Consider the following 15,321-nt stretch of genomic DNA (forward strand, 5'->3'; position numbering starts at 1 on the left):
GCTGCTTGAAATAATACTACTTCAAGTGTACTTTGAGATTGAATGCAGTATTGGTTCTTGCTGTATTTTACTCTGACAAAGGAAAACAAATGTCATAAAGATTAATTTTAAATCTATTAGAAAAGCTACAGATAGAGCCCTGATCTTGATACCACAACTCTTATGTAAGTTTTCCATTCTGTAGGACTGTTGGCAGGATTTGAGGTATGAAAAGGTGAATTAAGATCACTTTAGCCAGATTTATCCAGTATTGATTAAAAGCCAGACCCTATGAATAAGAAATTAATACTTTCTGTTGTCAACCCATTTAACTTAAGTCACTTCATTTTTAATGTAGAACTATAAAAAGTTGTATCGGAAATTTCTCCACACAGAACTGGTAATTTTCTCCTTATGCTTTTGAATCTCTTTTGGACAATCATGAATTCAAGAGTTTGGGTTTGTGTAAAATTCAGAGATGCTTTTTCAGGAATAAACCAAAGGAAACTAGGAAAATGCAAATGTAGTGTAAGTTGCTTTTTTTGTTAAAAGTTTCAAGTGCTGAGTGCTTGTGGAGCGACTTTAAGTTTGATTTTTCAACCCCTGATGCAATGGGAAAAAGTGTTAATTAGTTTCTTGATTTGAATGCAAAATCTCTGTAATCGTCATAATAAAGGCATTGTTGCTGCTTTACATAAAAGTTTAAAACTCAAAATGTCTTATGTGTCCACTGATTTTTTTCTTACAGCTCTGCCAATATCTGCCGTGCTGAAATGTTTTAATTTTTGAATTTTCTTCCTTTTTATCTTTGTTTTCTCTGTTGCTGCTTTTTCTGTGACACAAGCCTTTCATTATAGTCACTCTTCTTTTTTCCTTCCCCACTTCTTTCTTTTCCTTTTTAAAGCCATGAGAAGCCGATCCATTGGTGAATGTGCTCTGCCATCGGCCTATATACGCAGTGCTAAAAGTGCTCCTGTTCTGATCCATACTTCCAAACCCTTCTTGCCTGATATTGTTCTCACTCCCCTTTCTGATGAGCTTTCAGGTAGTGCCACCTCTGCTAATTTCTGCACCCCCTTTATCACTTTTTTAAACCTTCTGCTTTCAAATTCTGCTAAGTCATTAAATTTTTCAAAGTAAAAAATAATTGGGGGATGGGGGGAGAGGGGAAGAGATTAAGAATTAATATTTTGAGTTATGTAAAATATCATGCTATTTTGCAATTCATTCTGGAACTGTTAGAAGTTAGTGCTGTGCCAATGTTTACAATCATAAAAGTGAAAAATAGAGAAATCTCTTGGTTTTTCAGTTTATTGGTAAGCAATGATGTAGCTTCTGTCTACCAGAGAGTACAACTAATCTAAATTTTTTATTTGTGATGAGGGAGGGAGGGAAAGGAAGAAAGTAATTTTACTTTGATTTGCAATTCACATCTTTCTATATAAATTTTTGAATTCAGTATCATAGGCGTTGTGTGGACAGCCATGATAATGATATACTTTAGTTCCCATCAGAAAGAATGTCTTGAGTTATATGGTGTCCGATAATACGCTTTACCAGCATGTCTGTTTTTCACTATTACATAAAACCATGAAAAAAATCTATATATACACTTTGGAATTCTGAAGTGCTGTGTTTTGGTGGTGTTTTCCGAATGATCCATTTTTTACAGAGTTGTAGTTTTCCTTAACATTACGTTTGGTCCAGGAAGGTGGTTGACTAGAAGCTTGACAGCAGCTTGCTCTGGACAAAGAGGTTCAACAATTAGAATTGGCACAGATTTTAAATAGAGTGCGTGAAAGTGTACAGATAATGTTATTTTTTTCCCCCTCTGCTCCAGCTATTACATAGATGTAGATTAGTAGTGTGTTAAGGCTGACAGTCATATTATGCCTTTGTCTCAATGAGTGACAAAAACAAAAAAGCACAGTGGAAGACTATATATATAGTCAAAACTGTGTATAAATATAAGGACTTAATGGCAGTAATTCTTTAATGGAAGATATGTTCTTTTTTTTTTTTTCCTTTTTCTTCTTTTCTGTCTCTCCTGCTGCCTGCCTTTATTACCCAGAAAGTACCAAGGACTGTATTTTCATAATTTTATTTTTTTATGTGTCCCAAATTAAGTCGTCTTGTTGTGAAACAGAAACTTGGTGCCTTAGTATTCAATCTGAAAACATATGTGGAGAGTCAGGAAAGTTCAAGGAACCCACTCTAGAGAGACCAGACTTTCACAATGAAAAACTACAAAGTTTGTGAATGCAAATTTTGACACCACAAACAAAAAGTAAAAAAATACAAATTATATGTAATAAATTAATAAACATATGAGTGCAAAGGATAGCTCTTCTGAGATATAAATTGTTAGAACTTAGAAGATAGGGTTTTTAAAAGGAATCATACACGAGTGACCTATTAGGAAATAGATCTTATCTGTCCATAACATTGTTGAAATAGTCAATTCTTAATGAACATCTTAAGAGCACCTGCAAAAGGGAATGGGCTTTCACAGTGAACTATTATTTTGTCATATAGTCACTGATAACTTAATTATCCTGTCGTAAAGAAGGCAAAAGTGCTTTTGCAGTCAATTTTATCACCCATGATTCTGAAAAGTCCTGGCTTACATCTTTCTTCTAATGTGTCCCAAACCTGATGGCTCTCTTGCTGTTGTCCTTTCTGTTGATACTCATCTGATACAAAAACTGCATGACCAAAGTAATTTTATTTAAAAGTGAAATAATTTTACAGACCTTTGCATTTCTAACATAGAAAACGTCCTAGACGCTTCCTGGTTTTGGTGTCTTCTCAAACAGATGGGTTTGAAACAGCTTCATAGTGTGCCGAGGAATCTTGAACATTGCCAGAAAACTAAAAAGCTCCAGTGAAGAAAAGCAAGCCATTGGAGTGTTGATGGGGAGGTAGCAGAGTAAAGGAAAAACTATCCACCTGATCAGAGTGCACTTTGCTCTTTTAATTTTATGCATTTTTTTATTGCTCTCACTCTTTAGTCTTTCTTTTTAAACATGGAGCTTTATGATTTTCCTTGCCTTCTCTTCTTACAGTAAATACATGATTTTTTGCAAGCCTTTTGTGTCCAGATCTACAGCATGTGATTTGGCAATTAATCAAATTGTTTCTATCATAAGCATACTTTCGGTAATGAATGATGTTTAGCTAGCTGTGACAGCCCTTCCTTTTATTTCATGTTTATATGAATATCCCTGTTATCCAAACTGACTTTCAGGTCTGACACAACTTGAAGGAGAGGATATTTCAAATGATTCCAAAAGAATAGGATGCTCTAATCTTAAGTTTTCTGAAATAGTATTCATCTCCTTTTTAGATGTGAAATTCCTTATTGAAAGATTGACTCACTGAATTACTTACTAGTGAATCTTGATAGATAGTCCAAAAGAAAGCATTTTTGCCAGAACTTTTACCTTATATACAGTACAGTGTATTAATTTTCGAAAGTAAGGCAGAATACCCCACTATAATTTGTTATTTATCGAGACAATGTTTCTGCTTGAAGATCAGTCAGTAGGTTAACAAAATTTATTGCAAAAGCTCAATATTTACATCATCATCTAGCATCATGGAAGATGCTTTTCCGAAGATTGTAATTCCTTCATGTAGTTTCTAAATTATGCTGTGTTTCCATGTGCAGAATATCTGCAGCTTTTCAAATCGGATCCAGAAAGTGGAAGTGGAGATTTATGCTTTAAGATGTTTAGTTAGTAAAGTGGTTTGGTATAGTGCAGTTGTTGGAAATCTGCAATGTTTCTGAAAAGAACTTTTCTTTTAGCCTGTTAGTATCATAGGAAATACAGTCTTACATGTTTACAGGGTAACTAGCAAAAGAACTATTCATGTATTGAACTGTTGAGGATTTTCAGGTGCAAGACTGCTTGTGAAAAAAAGTGGCAGTGAGATGTCGGCAAGATTCCTGGAAGCAATTGGCCACAATGGCAGACTCGTGAATTGCAGGTGGGAGATTTTTCCTTATCCACTGGGACTGAAAGAATCAAAGGAAGTTTTAACCTGAAAGGGAGACACATATTAAGCCTTTAAAGCCTTGCTCCCTAATCAGTAAGTCATCATTAAGATGAAATACAGAGAAATCATAATTGTAATGCCAGTATGGCTGAAATTTTTTTTTTTAATCCCAGAAACTCACAAGATGAGTGTGTTCTTATAAAACAAGTGAAATGAAAGCTTAGAAGCAAAACATGTTATTTTTTCTCCAGTTGCTGAACTAACTTTCCATGATGAAATATAAACCTGTCCCAACGTTATATGGGAATCTTCTGCTTGCACTCATGTTGTCTTGCCAGAATGTGGCTCTCCAGAGTTTGTATTTTAGCATCTCTGTCTCCCACTTGATGCTGAATAAATACCTTTTTCTTTCTGCATTCTAGCAGAAAAAGGAGAGGTAAGGGTTGATTTAAGGAAAGTTGTGCCTGGATGAGATTGGCTAGAACTACCAGTTTCAATCTCTTCCTCACTGTAACATATTGGGAACCAGACCCACATTTCTCCTAAGTATGTGCAGTGTGTCAGATACACAACCTTTTGGCACACAATTGCAATCTAGGTAGTGAAGACTCGTTAGGAATTGATGGTGTCCCAGTCTGACTGTATACCCCCCATGTGCAAGGGCGAGCCCTGGTTGTAAAGGAGCTGTTTGGGTTTTTAAACATTGTCTATATTTTCAGTGCTGATATTGCAGTAACAGTATATTTTTTATTTCCTTCATTTCTTCCTCTCTTCTACAAAAAAGAAATCTCTGTTGGCACAAGCACTACATGTTTGTTTGGAAACGTTTGTGTATTTGCACGTGCTAGACACGCATATGTGAGCACCTAAGATTAACGCTGGATCAACATTGAAATAAATCTAGCTAAATTTATTTCAATGTGTGGAGCTGCTTGGTGTGCATTTGGAGTTCTCCATCCAGTAATTTTTAACATCCTAGAAAATCATAGTCACTGCATGCATGCACAGTATGCAATCCTCAGGCTGCTGCTTTAGTTGAGTTTATAAAAGGTACAAAAGATGCATATTGAGGGCTCAAGATGAGATCTGTGTATCATTGTTACCTGTATTAATACAGTATAATTAATTACGTATATATAACATCATACATATTTTTGACTGAATTCTATGGTCCTTTTTTTGCAGCTATAAAATGTAGCTTTGAGACTATATAAGCATAACTTGTGTTAAGCTCTGCCGAAGTCAATAGAGAATTTGAATTAACAGCTCCAACTAGAGAGACACCATTCATTTCAGCGTGCTAATTGATATAGTTAGTAATAACTTGAATAAGAACAGTGATGAGGAATTTGTTGCTTATCAAAGCTAGAGAGAGGGAAAGAGATAATAAATTGTGTTATACGTGATGATTATGGAGTTTATGTTTATTTTCTGAAACAACTTGGATATCTGCTCACTTTTTTCCAGTATAGAGCGCTCTATTTCCTCTCTAATAGCTTCTTTACAGTTCAGTAAACTTTGCATCAGGTCAAACTTTAATTTTCACATTTTAACTTCTCTGAAAAATTGAGTGTGGAAATAACACTTTTCATCTTCTTCCAACATGTACATTTAGTTCAGTACAGATGTATCTCATTCCTTCGGTTTTTATGCTTCGCTCAGAAGGAAAACGAGAAATTCATCTCCAGCTCTTAGCATTCTCTGAAAAGTGTGAGCAAGTTTAAAACAGGTTTTTTTTAAGGTGACTTCAGGTTATCATTATTAAATAATACTGAAATAAGCCTAGAAATCCATGAAGTAACGGTTTGAAACATTTTAAAATCAGATCAACATAGTTTCTTTACTTTGGCAGTAACACAGCAGATTTAGGGGAGGGAAAGGGGCTTAAATTTTGTGATGATTTTAAGTAAATTCACCATTGCGGACCTGAAGATAAACCCTCTAGACAGAACAACAAGGTAAGTCTGTTCATAGTGGCAAGTAACTCTTGTGGATGTTCATATAAGCTTCTTATTGTTATTCCTGACTTTAAAAGCATATCTGCAACTTTTTAAGTTGTAGGTAGTTAAAAATAACTCTGGGGAATAAAGGATCTTGTAAAAAAGAAACAATAGAAAATTGACAAAGCTGTTTTTACCTTACTGCTCAAGTGCCTATCCTGTAAAAAGACAGCAAGGGGTAGCACAAATTCTTGCAATTAGTTGAATTGTCTTTAAGAGATACTTAGTCTTGCCTACAACGGTGATTTGGTAGTATGTAGTGTTTCTGTAATGTATCATGAAATCTGAAGAGGAGCATGCGGATTCTTTATCCTGGTGGGTGATGTGAAGCAGGCTGAAGATACCTCTTTACAGTTCCTAGGTGATCCCCATAGGAACTGCAGCTTTCATTACAGTTAACTATGACTTGTACTGATGCTAACGTATTAGCAGTCTCAACAGAGACAAGGAATCGCTAATTTAAATGGTCATAACAAATGTTCTGCTCTTTTCATAAACGAAAGTGGTTTTATTCTAATGTTAACTGTTGTGAGGCTGCAGGATGTTTTTCAGTAGCAGAGTCCTTAATTTGGTAATTCTCAGAAATGTCACATGTGCTTGAGTAAAACTGGAAGAGGAGGGGGAGGTAAGCCTCCATCAAGTACTTAGTTTTGCATTTTGAAGATGACAGACAAAACATCCTCCTAGGGAAAAAGGGTATATCTTTAAATTGTCTACTGTGTGTAGTCGTCTTCTGTATAGGGCCAGCTCTTCCCTGTCATTTAAAAGCTTCAATCTTTAGGTATTATGTATTTATTTAGGTGTCATCTGGTATTACTGTATTATGTATGCTATAATATTCATAATTGTATGGTAGTATTCTTTCTGATATTTCAGTCATTTGTACCTATTCATACAAGTTATGAAGAAGTAATAGTTTACCACTTCAGTAGACATTTCTAATTTTCCAGAAAACTTACTTGTTCTCTTTGGAATTGTGCATTTTTCTGAAGATGAAAATTCCGTGAAGGGTACTACCGTTAAGCTAATTTGTATTCCAGGTATCCATTTCCTGAGCAAGATAGCTGGAATAATATTGGTTGGATTACTGAACTTATTGGCACAGCCCTAGCTTTAACTGTATTTCCAAACGTTCCATGGTCTCACTGTTCGTTCTCATGCATGTTAACATTTAAAACTGTGTTCTGATGGTCTAACTCATTTATATTACATTCTGTACTGGATATTATGTGCGTGTGTTTTTAACACTCTAGTACTGGAAAAAGTATTTTTGTTGTACTTTAAGAAAACAAGGCTGTGGACTTTCCTGGCTTTTTAAAGTCACGTAATCATGATGTGGTGGTAACTAATTATTGTCTCTGTATGTAAATTTTAGTGCGTGTTACATATACTTCTTTCCTGCAGACATTGATGATGCTCAAATTCTTCCACGTCCACCTCGAGTCAGACATTTTTCACAGAGTGAGGATGCTCCAAGTGAAGTTTTTGGTGCATTAAATGAGGAACAGCCACTGCCACGAAGCAGCAGCACCTCTGACATCCTGGAACCATTCGCAGTTGAACGAGCCAAAGGTGCAGTTCCTGTCATTGACAGTTCATCCCATCATGCTCCAAGCTTACAGAGTTCCACTGAGACCTCTTCAATGCATAGATCCACTGAAAGCCATATCACTGATACAAATAGCAGAGAGTCCTCCTTGGAAGTTGGGGATAGTATTTATGACCATCTTTGTCATTTAATAGGGCCGGTAGAATTTGCAAACACAGCCTTTGAACAAAGCCAATATGTTGACCTTGAAGGTGAAGATGATCTCCTTTCCTCTCTGAGAGAATACCTTAAAGAAAAAGAAGAACTTTGCGGTAACTTTGAGATAGATAAATCTGAGGCTTCTGCTCACGAAGGTGATACATCAGTAAATAGGAATGATAGATTACCACTGGATGGATTAGAAAATAGAGATCAGACTGGTCAATGCACGAATAGCATCACTGTTACAGAAAGAGCCGATAACACACAGCTGCACCTAGAACAAAACCAAAGTGGCTTTATAAGTAATATTGCACCTACTCAAGTAGACATTTTTACAAGAAATCAAGCTCTTGATAAAGCCAGACAGTTAAATATTGATAAACAGTATGAAAGTGTGTTTGATCATGGGTCAAGTAGTCCTAGCAGCAAAGAAGGGAAGAGATACCTGTACAGGCAAGCAGCCACTGAAGCTGATGTAGATTTAGTTGTGGAAGCAGCGGTAGCTGAAAAGCATAAAAGTGCCCAGTGTAATGAAAAAGTAACCAACTCACGTGTTACACATGCAAAGAAAATTCTACCTAAAGCACAAGTTAACCCTCAGATGCCTCACAACACAGGCACAAGCAAACTGTCACCAACTAAAAGGAGTATATCTGAAACCGTAACTCATAGGGCCAAAATCATGAAAATAACGACTAAAAAAAGAAATAGCGTTCATGTTACTTTTAGGCCATCTACAGAATCGGTTCAATTTTACAATCCTCTTGAGAGCAAAGAGGCTGCCTGGAAAGCAAGACTTCGTAAACTCGGTGGCTTCAGTAGTAGCAGTAGTGGTAGCAGCAACAGCACTACCAATGCAAGCGCCAGCTCATCCGCTGTCACGGAGCTGGTTAAACCTGGAATATATAGACCTCTAGATGCAATCAATGCTGCTCCAGCTGGCAGCAAGCAAATTAAGGAATCCACAGAAACTCAAGCAGCCATGTTGCAAAAAGAAGGTATCGCAGTTAATCAGTTCCATAATCGTAGTGCCTTTAGAGCATCAGGTCAGGAGTCAGCACAACAGCAGGGCTCCCTGGGTGGTGTTTATAAAACTGTTGTACATGCTCTTTCGAAGCCGAAGGCAAATGTTTCCCCACAGAGGCAGAACAGAATGCCAGCAGAGGCTCCACTGAGGGATCTGTACAGTCATGTAATGGGCTATTTTGGAAGGAAAGCTGCAGGTGAGCACTAACAGTGTGCAGAGCGCAAAAGGAGAAAGGCAGCACCAGTTTGGCTTAATGCAACTGAAGCAAGCTCTGATAAGCAATCAAAAGGCTTTGGGATGATCACTGCTTTCCCTGTTTGGTTATGCATGCGCCTACAGCCAGCTGATTTTTCTCCCAGCATAAGTTACTTTTACATACTTTAAATTACTAATTTTCCTTTTCAAGATACTTAGTTGAACCTCTTTGCTGCTGAAGACCATCATGTTAGGGAAGAGGAAGAGACAGTAAATGACCTAATAAAGGATTAAGCCTGGAGCGTTCTGAATTTTCATCTACCGTGCAGAGCCTTAAAATTCAGCCTACTAAATGATTGGCGTATGCATATTTTATCAAAATCTGCTATTCCACTCTGAGTGTAGTTTGTTGTCAGAAGGACCTGGCTCTTGACCAGCTAGGTTGGACTATATTGTATTTCTGGTTCATTTAGTGTGTTTTCTTCTTCCTCCTCTTCCTCCTTTTCCTCCTCCAAAACAAAAAAGCCCATCAAATTTACATTTGGAGGTCAGTTTAGTTAACCGTTAACAAATAGTCTGAAATGGAAATGAATTTCATTATGACAGTTCTCTGTGAGTCTAATCATAAGGGGCATTTTGAGTCTTTTTCAAACCGTGCTGTAGGCCTTTCTGTATTCATTCATCCAAATGGATGCAGTTACATCTTGGCAACATCTTTCATTGCTTTCTTTTTTCCTCGAATCATGGATGTTCATGAAGGTCTCATGTTAGCCTTTCTTCTGCTAACTATGAGACCTCTGTGGACGGATCAAAAAAGAAGGCTGTCATTCTAATATCCATTGTCTTAGTTCACATAACCTTAAATGAACAACAAATTAACTTTCAGCAGTAATGTAGGTTTCTTTTTTTCCCCATTGTTATGCTGGCATGATTAACAGAAGATTCTGTAATGCATCCTGCATCGAGATGTTAATGCCACCTGAGGGCAGTCTGTAAGCATAGCACCAGGAGAGCGGGACTGTCACGGGTCTCAAAAAGGCGATTTGCTTCCCTGCAGAATCTGGACTTCTGAAAAAAGAGATGTCTAGAAAGCACTAATTTTAGAAGTACCACTTCTTTGGAATCTGTAATTTTTAACGGAGCCTCATTGTTAGAATTAGCTACACTGTGGTCTCGTGAGAGATGACCCTGAGGGAAAATTTTTTTATGGAGAAAACATGAACTGGAATAACTTGAAGGCTTCAAAGGTGAAGATCACGAAGTCAAGGGTAACAGCCACAGTTAAATATGAACAGTATAGTTATATCAAAAATACAATGCTGATAAATGAGTGGATTTAATTAATTGTTCATAACCGTTGACCAGAGTTTGAGGTTTCATTCCATGTACTAGCATGTAATTTTATTACACAGTACTTTCTTTGCACTATTTATACTAGCTGTATACAGTGCCATGTTGACATTTGTCATTAGGACGTTACAACCTAGTTTACTTTTTCCACTACATTGCTCTTCATTAGGAATGCAATGAAGGAGTCTGTAGGAATCTTATAAAATTTTTAGGATTGGTTACTTATTTGTCGTGATATGGAGGAAGAATATACGCTGTATCCTTAAAACAAGCATTAACAACTTTGAGTAGTGCTTACCTATAAGCTTCTTGCTCTTAAAGGTGGTATTGGAAATCGACTAACCCCTGCTTAGTGGGAAGAAGAAGCCGTACTAATTCTTAAAGTAGAATCTGCTTTAAAAGAGGGAAATTCTTAAAATGCATGTTTGGCAATTTTTATTTTTTAATTTCTTTTAATTAGCAGGTTTTTTTTCATTTGTTACCTTTTGGTTTGGAAATGTCTTTGTGCATTCTTTACTATATACAGTTGTTCATTTGCTTTTAGCTAATAGAGAGGACATGAGTCAAAAGCTGCACCCTATTGATAGTGATATTGGCAGTAGCAATACAAATGTTCCTGACCTCATGGATGAATTTATAGCTGAGAGACTCCGCAGTGGTAGTGCACTGGTAAGCCTTTAAACTTCTGTTTAAAAGTAATATGTAAGTAAAATGTAAGTCTGCATATATGTAATATATGCAATAAGTAATACGTAAGTCTGCTTATATGTGTGAACTCTTCAATGACTTTATAATCAGTTTACTAAAATGTATTTCTCCTGGATTTTATGAATGGGAAAGAATTAAGAATATCACTTGCCTTTGACATAGATTCATGACATTTGATGCCATTTGTGTTGTCATATCTATTAAATCTTCATTGTGGAAGCAGCACAGACTGTCAAATGAATAGTTTCATTTAATAAAACAGCCTTAATTGCACCTATATCTTTGTACACAGATACTTTCAGAATAATAGTTCATGTGTGAATTTGCAGTCCTCGGTGTGGTATGTAGTTAGGTACGGTGCTGCAGTATGGTACTATTCTCTACAGGTATAGTCAGTGCAAGAGACTACAAAACTACACCGGTGTTATGTTTTTCCTTCATTTTTTTATTTCACTTACAAGTGTTGAGGAATTTTTTATGAATAGTTCTCTGCTAATTGAACCAACAATTTTCGTATGCTTTCTTCCAACACTTCAGAAGTGTTGTTGAATGTGATGTCATTCGTAATGAGAAATTTTAATCAGTTTTAAGAATTTCTGGTTACTGTTGAATGCTTACAGAATGAGACAACTGATCTGAGGAAATAAGTGTTTTATTAACTAGCAGCAAAAAGGGAAGTACTAAAAAAATATTGCAAATCAAGAACAAGTGGATAACAAATTAATGTAGCATTTCAAAGTTGTTCAGTTCTTTTTTCTGCTTAGAAATTTTAAAGATTTTTTTTTAAGAAAGTGATTTTAAGACATGCTCCTGTAGAAAGTTGTCAACAAGTATAGTTGTTGCTAATAAGGGGCAGAAAAAGATTCTTCAAAGTTATTAGAAAAATTTGTTATTTACCATCACCTTTTATAAATGGGAAGAGAGGACCTATAGAGTTTGTCCACAGATATGCTTTTTTTTCTTTTGTATTAAACTCATGTTTATAAAACTACTGTTGGTGCAAACTGTTCTTGTTATTAAGTGCGGAGTTACAAGACAAAAATATTAACTTGAAGTCTTTAAAAAAAAAGTTAACTTAGTCTGCAAATTAATAAAACAGAAATCATTACAGGTGATCACGGAAGAGAGAAGGAGAGGGAATACTGTTTGTTTTTACATAGATGGGCAAGCATATTGAATATTAATAGTTCAGACAAGAGAACTGATACTTTTCTTAGGTAGCAAAAAACAGCCAAGATAAGTCTGAATAAATATTTTGAAACTGCCACTGATTTTGTAATCTAGCACACAAAAATAGATGTGCCTTCTTAAAAGACAGTACCAACTTACTAAGACTAGTTTAAAGTTGTTATTCCTATTGAATGCTAAAACCTTGTATCATGAAAAGCTTGTCAGTTAGAGTAAATCTCTAATTAGTAGTAGGGTAGCAGAAGAATAGAGAAGTGACAGGGCCTAGTGTAAAAGGAAGTCATCATCAGTTTCATAATGCATAAAGATTTCAAGCCATTTCATAAAATGGCTTTCCTACTTTTATCTTTCCTCTCAAGCAAACAATCTTACTGTGAAAAAAATGCCTTAAAGAAAGACTCCAGATAGAACCACCTTACTTTTTCGTGAACAAATCTATATGCCTTATTTCTGCTATATGCTGGCTTTGGTGTCTAAGTCAATACCAAAGTTTTGGCTTAATCATGAGAAAAATGAATGCATGAATTAGTAAATTCATTTGCTTGTGCTGTACATTAGATTTTTTCCATATAGCATGGTAGCCTATAGGTCAGAAAACACAAAATTCCTTGACATTTTTTTTTCTGGAACCCAGGTGAAGAAGTTTTCTTTAGTAATTTAGTCATAATATGGAGATAATGCACTATTTTTACTATTTTTCACTCTCAATTTTTACCTAATATATGTGTGGCACATCCTAGTCTGAATCTTAGCCTTTTAAGGTATATGCCCAAAAATTCATGGTGCAAATAAAATTTGTATTTATGAAATTCTGTGACTGCATGTGTTCCTCACCTTACTGCTGCGTGTCTGGGGTTTTGGAAAGTCCTGACTATGTATGTAGGATGATGACAACTTCTGGTTTAGGTACTTGCGAACTATTCATTCCACTCTGACATTTGCAAATGTGGGATTGCTTTTTCCATTTTATGTAAATAAGCCATCCAAGATTGTAAGATAATTTATGGCTCTTCAATGTTTAGAATGTGACAAGAAGAGGAAGCAGTCCTGGCAGCCTGGAAGTTCCTAAAGACCTTCCTGATATATTGAACAAACAGAACCAAATGCGCCCTATAGATGACCCAGGCGTGCCTTCCGAATGGACATCCCCTGCCAGCGCGGGCAGCAGTGACCTCATCAGTTCAGACAGCCACTCCGACTCTTTCAGTGCCTTCCAGTATGATGGCCGCAAATTTGAAAGCAAGTATATTTTTCCATAAGTCATAGCATTTTTGATGGGTTGCTCGTGAATTTCCCTTTTTTTGTTGTTTTGTTGTTGTTGTTGTTGTAAAGTTGCATGCCAGCAGGTTTCTGTAAAGAGAGCTCGTTTTGATTTCCCACTGAAATCATTAGCAAGTTAATGGAGCAAGCAGAGTTCTTGAGAGAGGCTGTTGTGTTTATAGTGTACTAAACAAACTGGAATACTACTGTGCAAAAAGCAGAACAACAGTAAACAGAAGTTAGAAAGCAATATTGTCTTCTCCCTGGACTGTATCCGTCTGTTTTGTGCAAAATATGAAATGAAAGGTTATTTGTTTTGGAAGTTATTTTGATTCTTTTGAAAACATTTAAGTAAAACTTAAAGAAGGGCTTCTAATATTTTTACAGTGGTCTTTCTGTAGCTATAGATTACTCAAGATACTGAGTGTAATATCATGGTAAAATTAGTATGCTTTGTTAAATTTAGTGTGCTTTATGTAATAACATAATGTTTTTTATTGATTTCATTTATCCATTCCCACTCTTACTCAACAGAAGGGGTTATTATGGTTGCTGGGAATTACGACTTCATGAATTATGGGAGAAATGATGTTTGTATGGTAGAATTTATTGAACAAATTACAAGGGTTTAGATACGTAGATGTTATGCAATTAAGTGATGGTATTTAAACCCACGTTTTACCATGACATTTTTTCTTTAGTGTTGAAAAAACATTTGTTAGAATATTATTTGCCATAATATTTTTAGTTGGAAGTTGGTGCTTCAGCAACCAACTTGGATATTTCTTCCAGATTGTAATTTTTGCAAATAAATTCCTTAATGTGTGTTTCTCTTATTTTTACTTTATTATCATGTGGGTGCACTTACAGCAACTAAGCAGAATACAGGACATACAATAGGAATGTCTTCTGCAGAAGTACAGTCACAGTTTTGGGACAGAAATGAGAATATTCATATTAGTCAATTACTTTCTGCTGTTACATTTATGTAAATTTTGCAATGGTGTGTTAGTAGCATAGGAGATACACATACAAGTTTGCCATAGAGGATTTTGGAGGTCCTGGGCTTTTGGTTTTTTGTATTAGTGGTATTTCTAGGTTGTAAGTTAATACAGTGCTTTCCTCATACAGATTTCAGCTTTGGCACTGAGGCAGGGACACCAGCTTCCACTGACGATGCAATTTCAGCACAGCAACAGAGTGCCGAGGAGCAAGAAGTGGCCAGTCTAACTACACTCCACATAGATTCGGAAACAAGTAGTCTCAATCAGCAACCATTGTCTGCTGAAGCTGCAACTATTACTGGTAAAGTAGTTAAAAAAAAAAACACCTTAAAAAAGCACATTTATTTCAGAAATTTTCCATCCATCCTGAAGAATTCAAGTTCCAGCTTCTGCAATGAATCTGTATTCTATATAAGATGATTCTTGGATTTCAGTTACTTTTTGATTGCTGTTGAAAAGTAATGGGTGAAATAACATAAGTGGAAAAGGTTTGTCTGACTTAAGTTACCCATATGATCCTTGGCTTGGTGCTAAATGTATTTTAAACGCTTCCTGAGAAAATCTATAAAACTACCACGGAGAAAACTCTTACTGCGTAATGTCTGCTAGATCTCTTACAAGTGTCCTTTCATTACTGGTAGTCAAATTGCTAATTTTCAGGAAGAGTTTTTTCCTTGGAAGGCTTTGACAGTGGTCTTTCAAAATACTGTATCACACTGAATTATTATGGGATTCTTTTACATATGTCTGTCTTAACCTCTGTGTTGTCTAACTGGGGGCTTTTAATATGCAAAATGTTAGTTACTGTGCCATGTGAGATCAGTTTCCATTTGTGTAACTTCAGAATTCTTCTTTTAGCAC

The 15,321-nt window shown here is 35.9% G+C and overlaps 1 protein-coding gene across 13 annotated transcripts in view; it reads left to right on the forward strand.

Moving 5' to 3' along the window:
- The window catches only part of RALGAPA1 (Ral GTPase activating protein catalytic subunit alpha 1), a 132,894-nt gene that overhangs the window by 39,771 nt on the left and 77,802 nt on the right, over nt 1-15,321 (forward strand). For 6 of the 13 annotated variants that reach the window (XM_056344936.1, XM_056344938.1, XM_056344932.1 and 3 more), the window contains exons 17-21: nt 884-1,024; nt 7,383-8,951; nt 10,845-10,969; nt 13,219-13,435; nt 14,588-14,761. In XM_056344936.1, coding sequence (XP_056200911.1) covers nt 884-1,024; nt 7,383-8,951; nt 10,845-10,969; nt 13,219-13,435; nt 14,588-14,761 — 2,226 coding nt within the window. The remainder of the gene's footprint in view (nt 1-883; nt 1,025-7,382; nt 8,952-10,844; nt 10,970-13,218; nt 13,436-14,587; nt 14,762-15,321) is intronic. The other 7 variants (XM_056344944.1, XM_056344941.1, XM_056344943.1 and 4 more) reach the window with 3 other exon arrangements.

Source organism: Falco biarmicus, chromosome 7 (assembly GCF_023638135.1).
Source record: "Falco biarmicus isolate bFalBia1 chromosome 7, bFalBia1.pri, whole genome shotgun sequence".
NCBI classification, from domain to species: domain Eukaryota; kingdom Metazoa; phylum Chordata; class Aves; order Falconiformes; family Falconidae; genus Falco; species Falco biarmicus.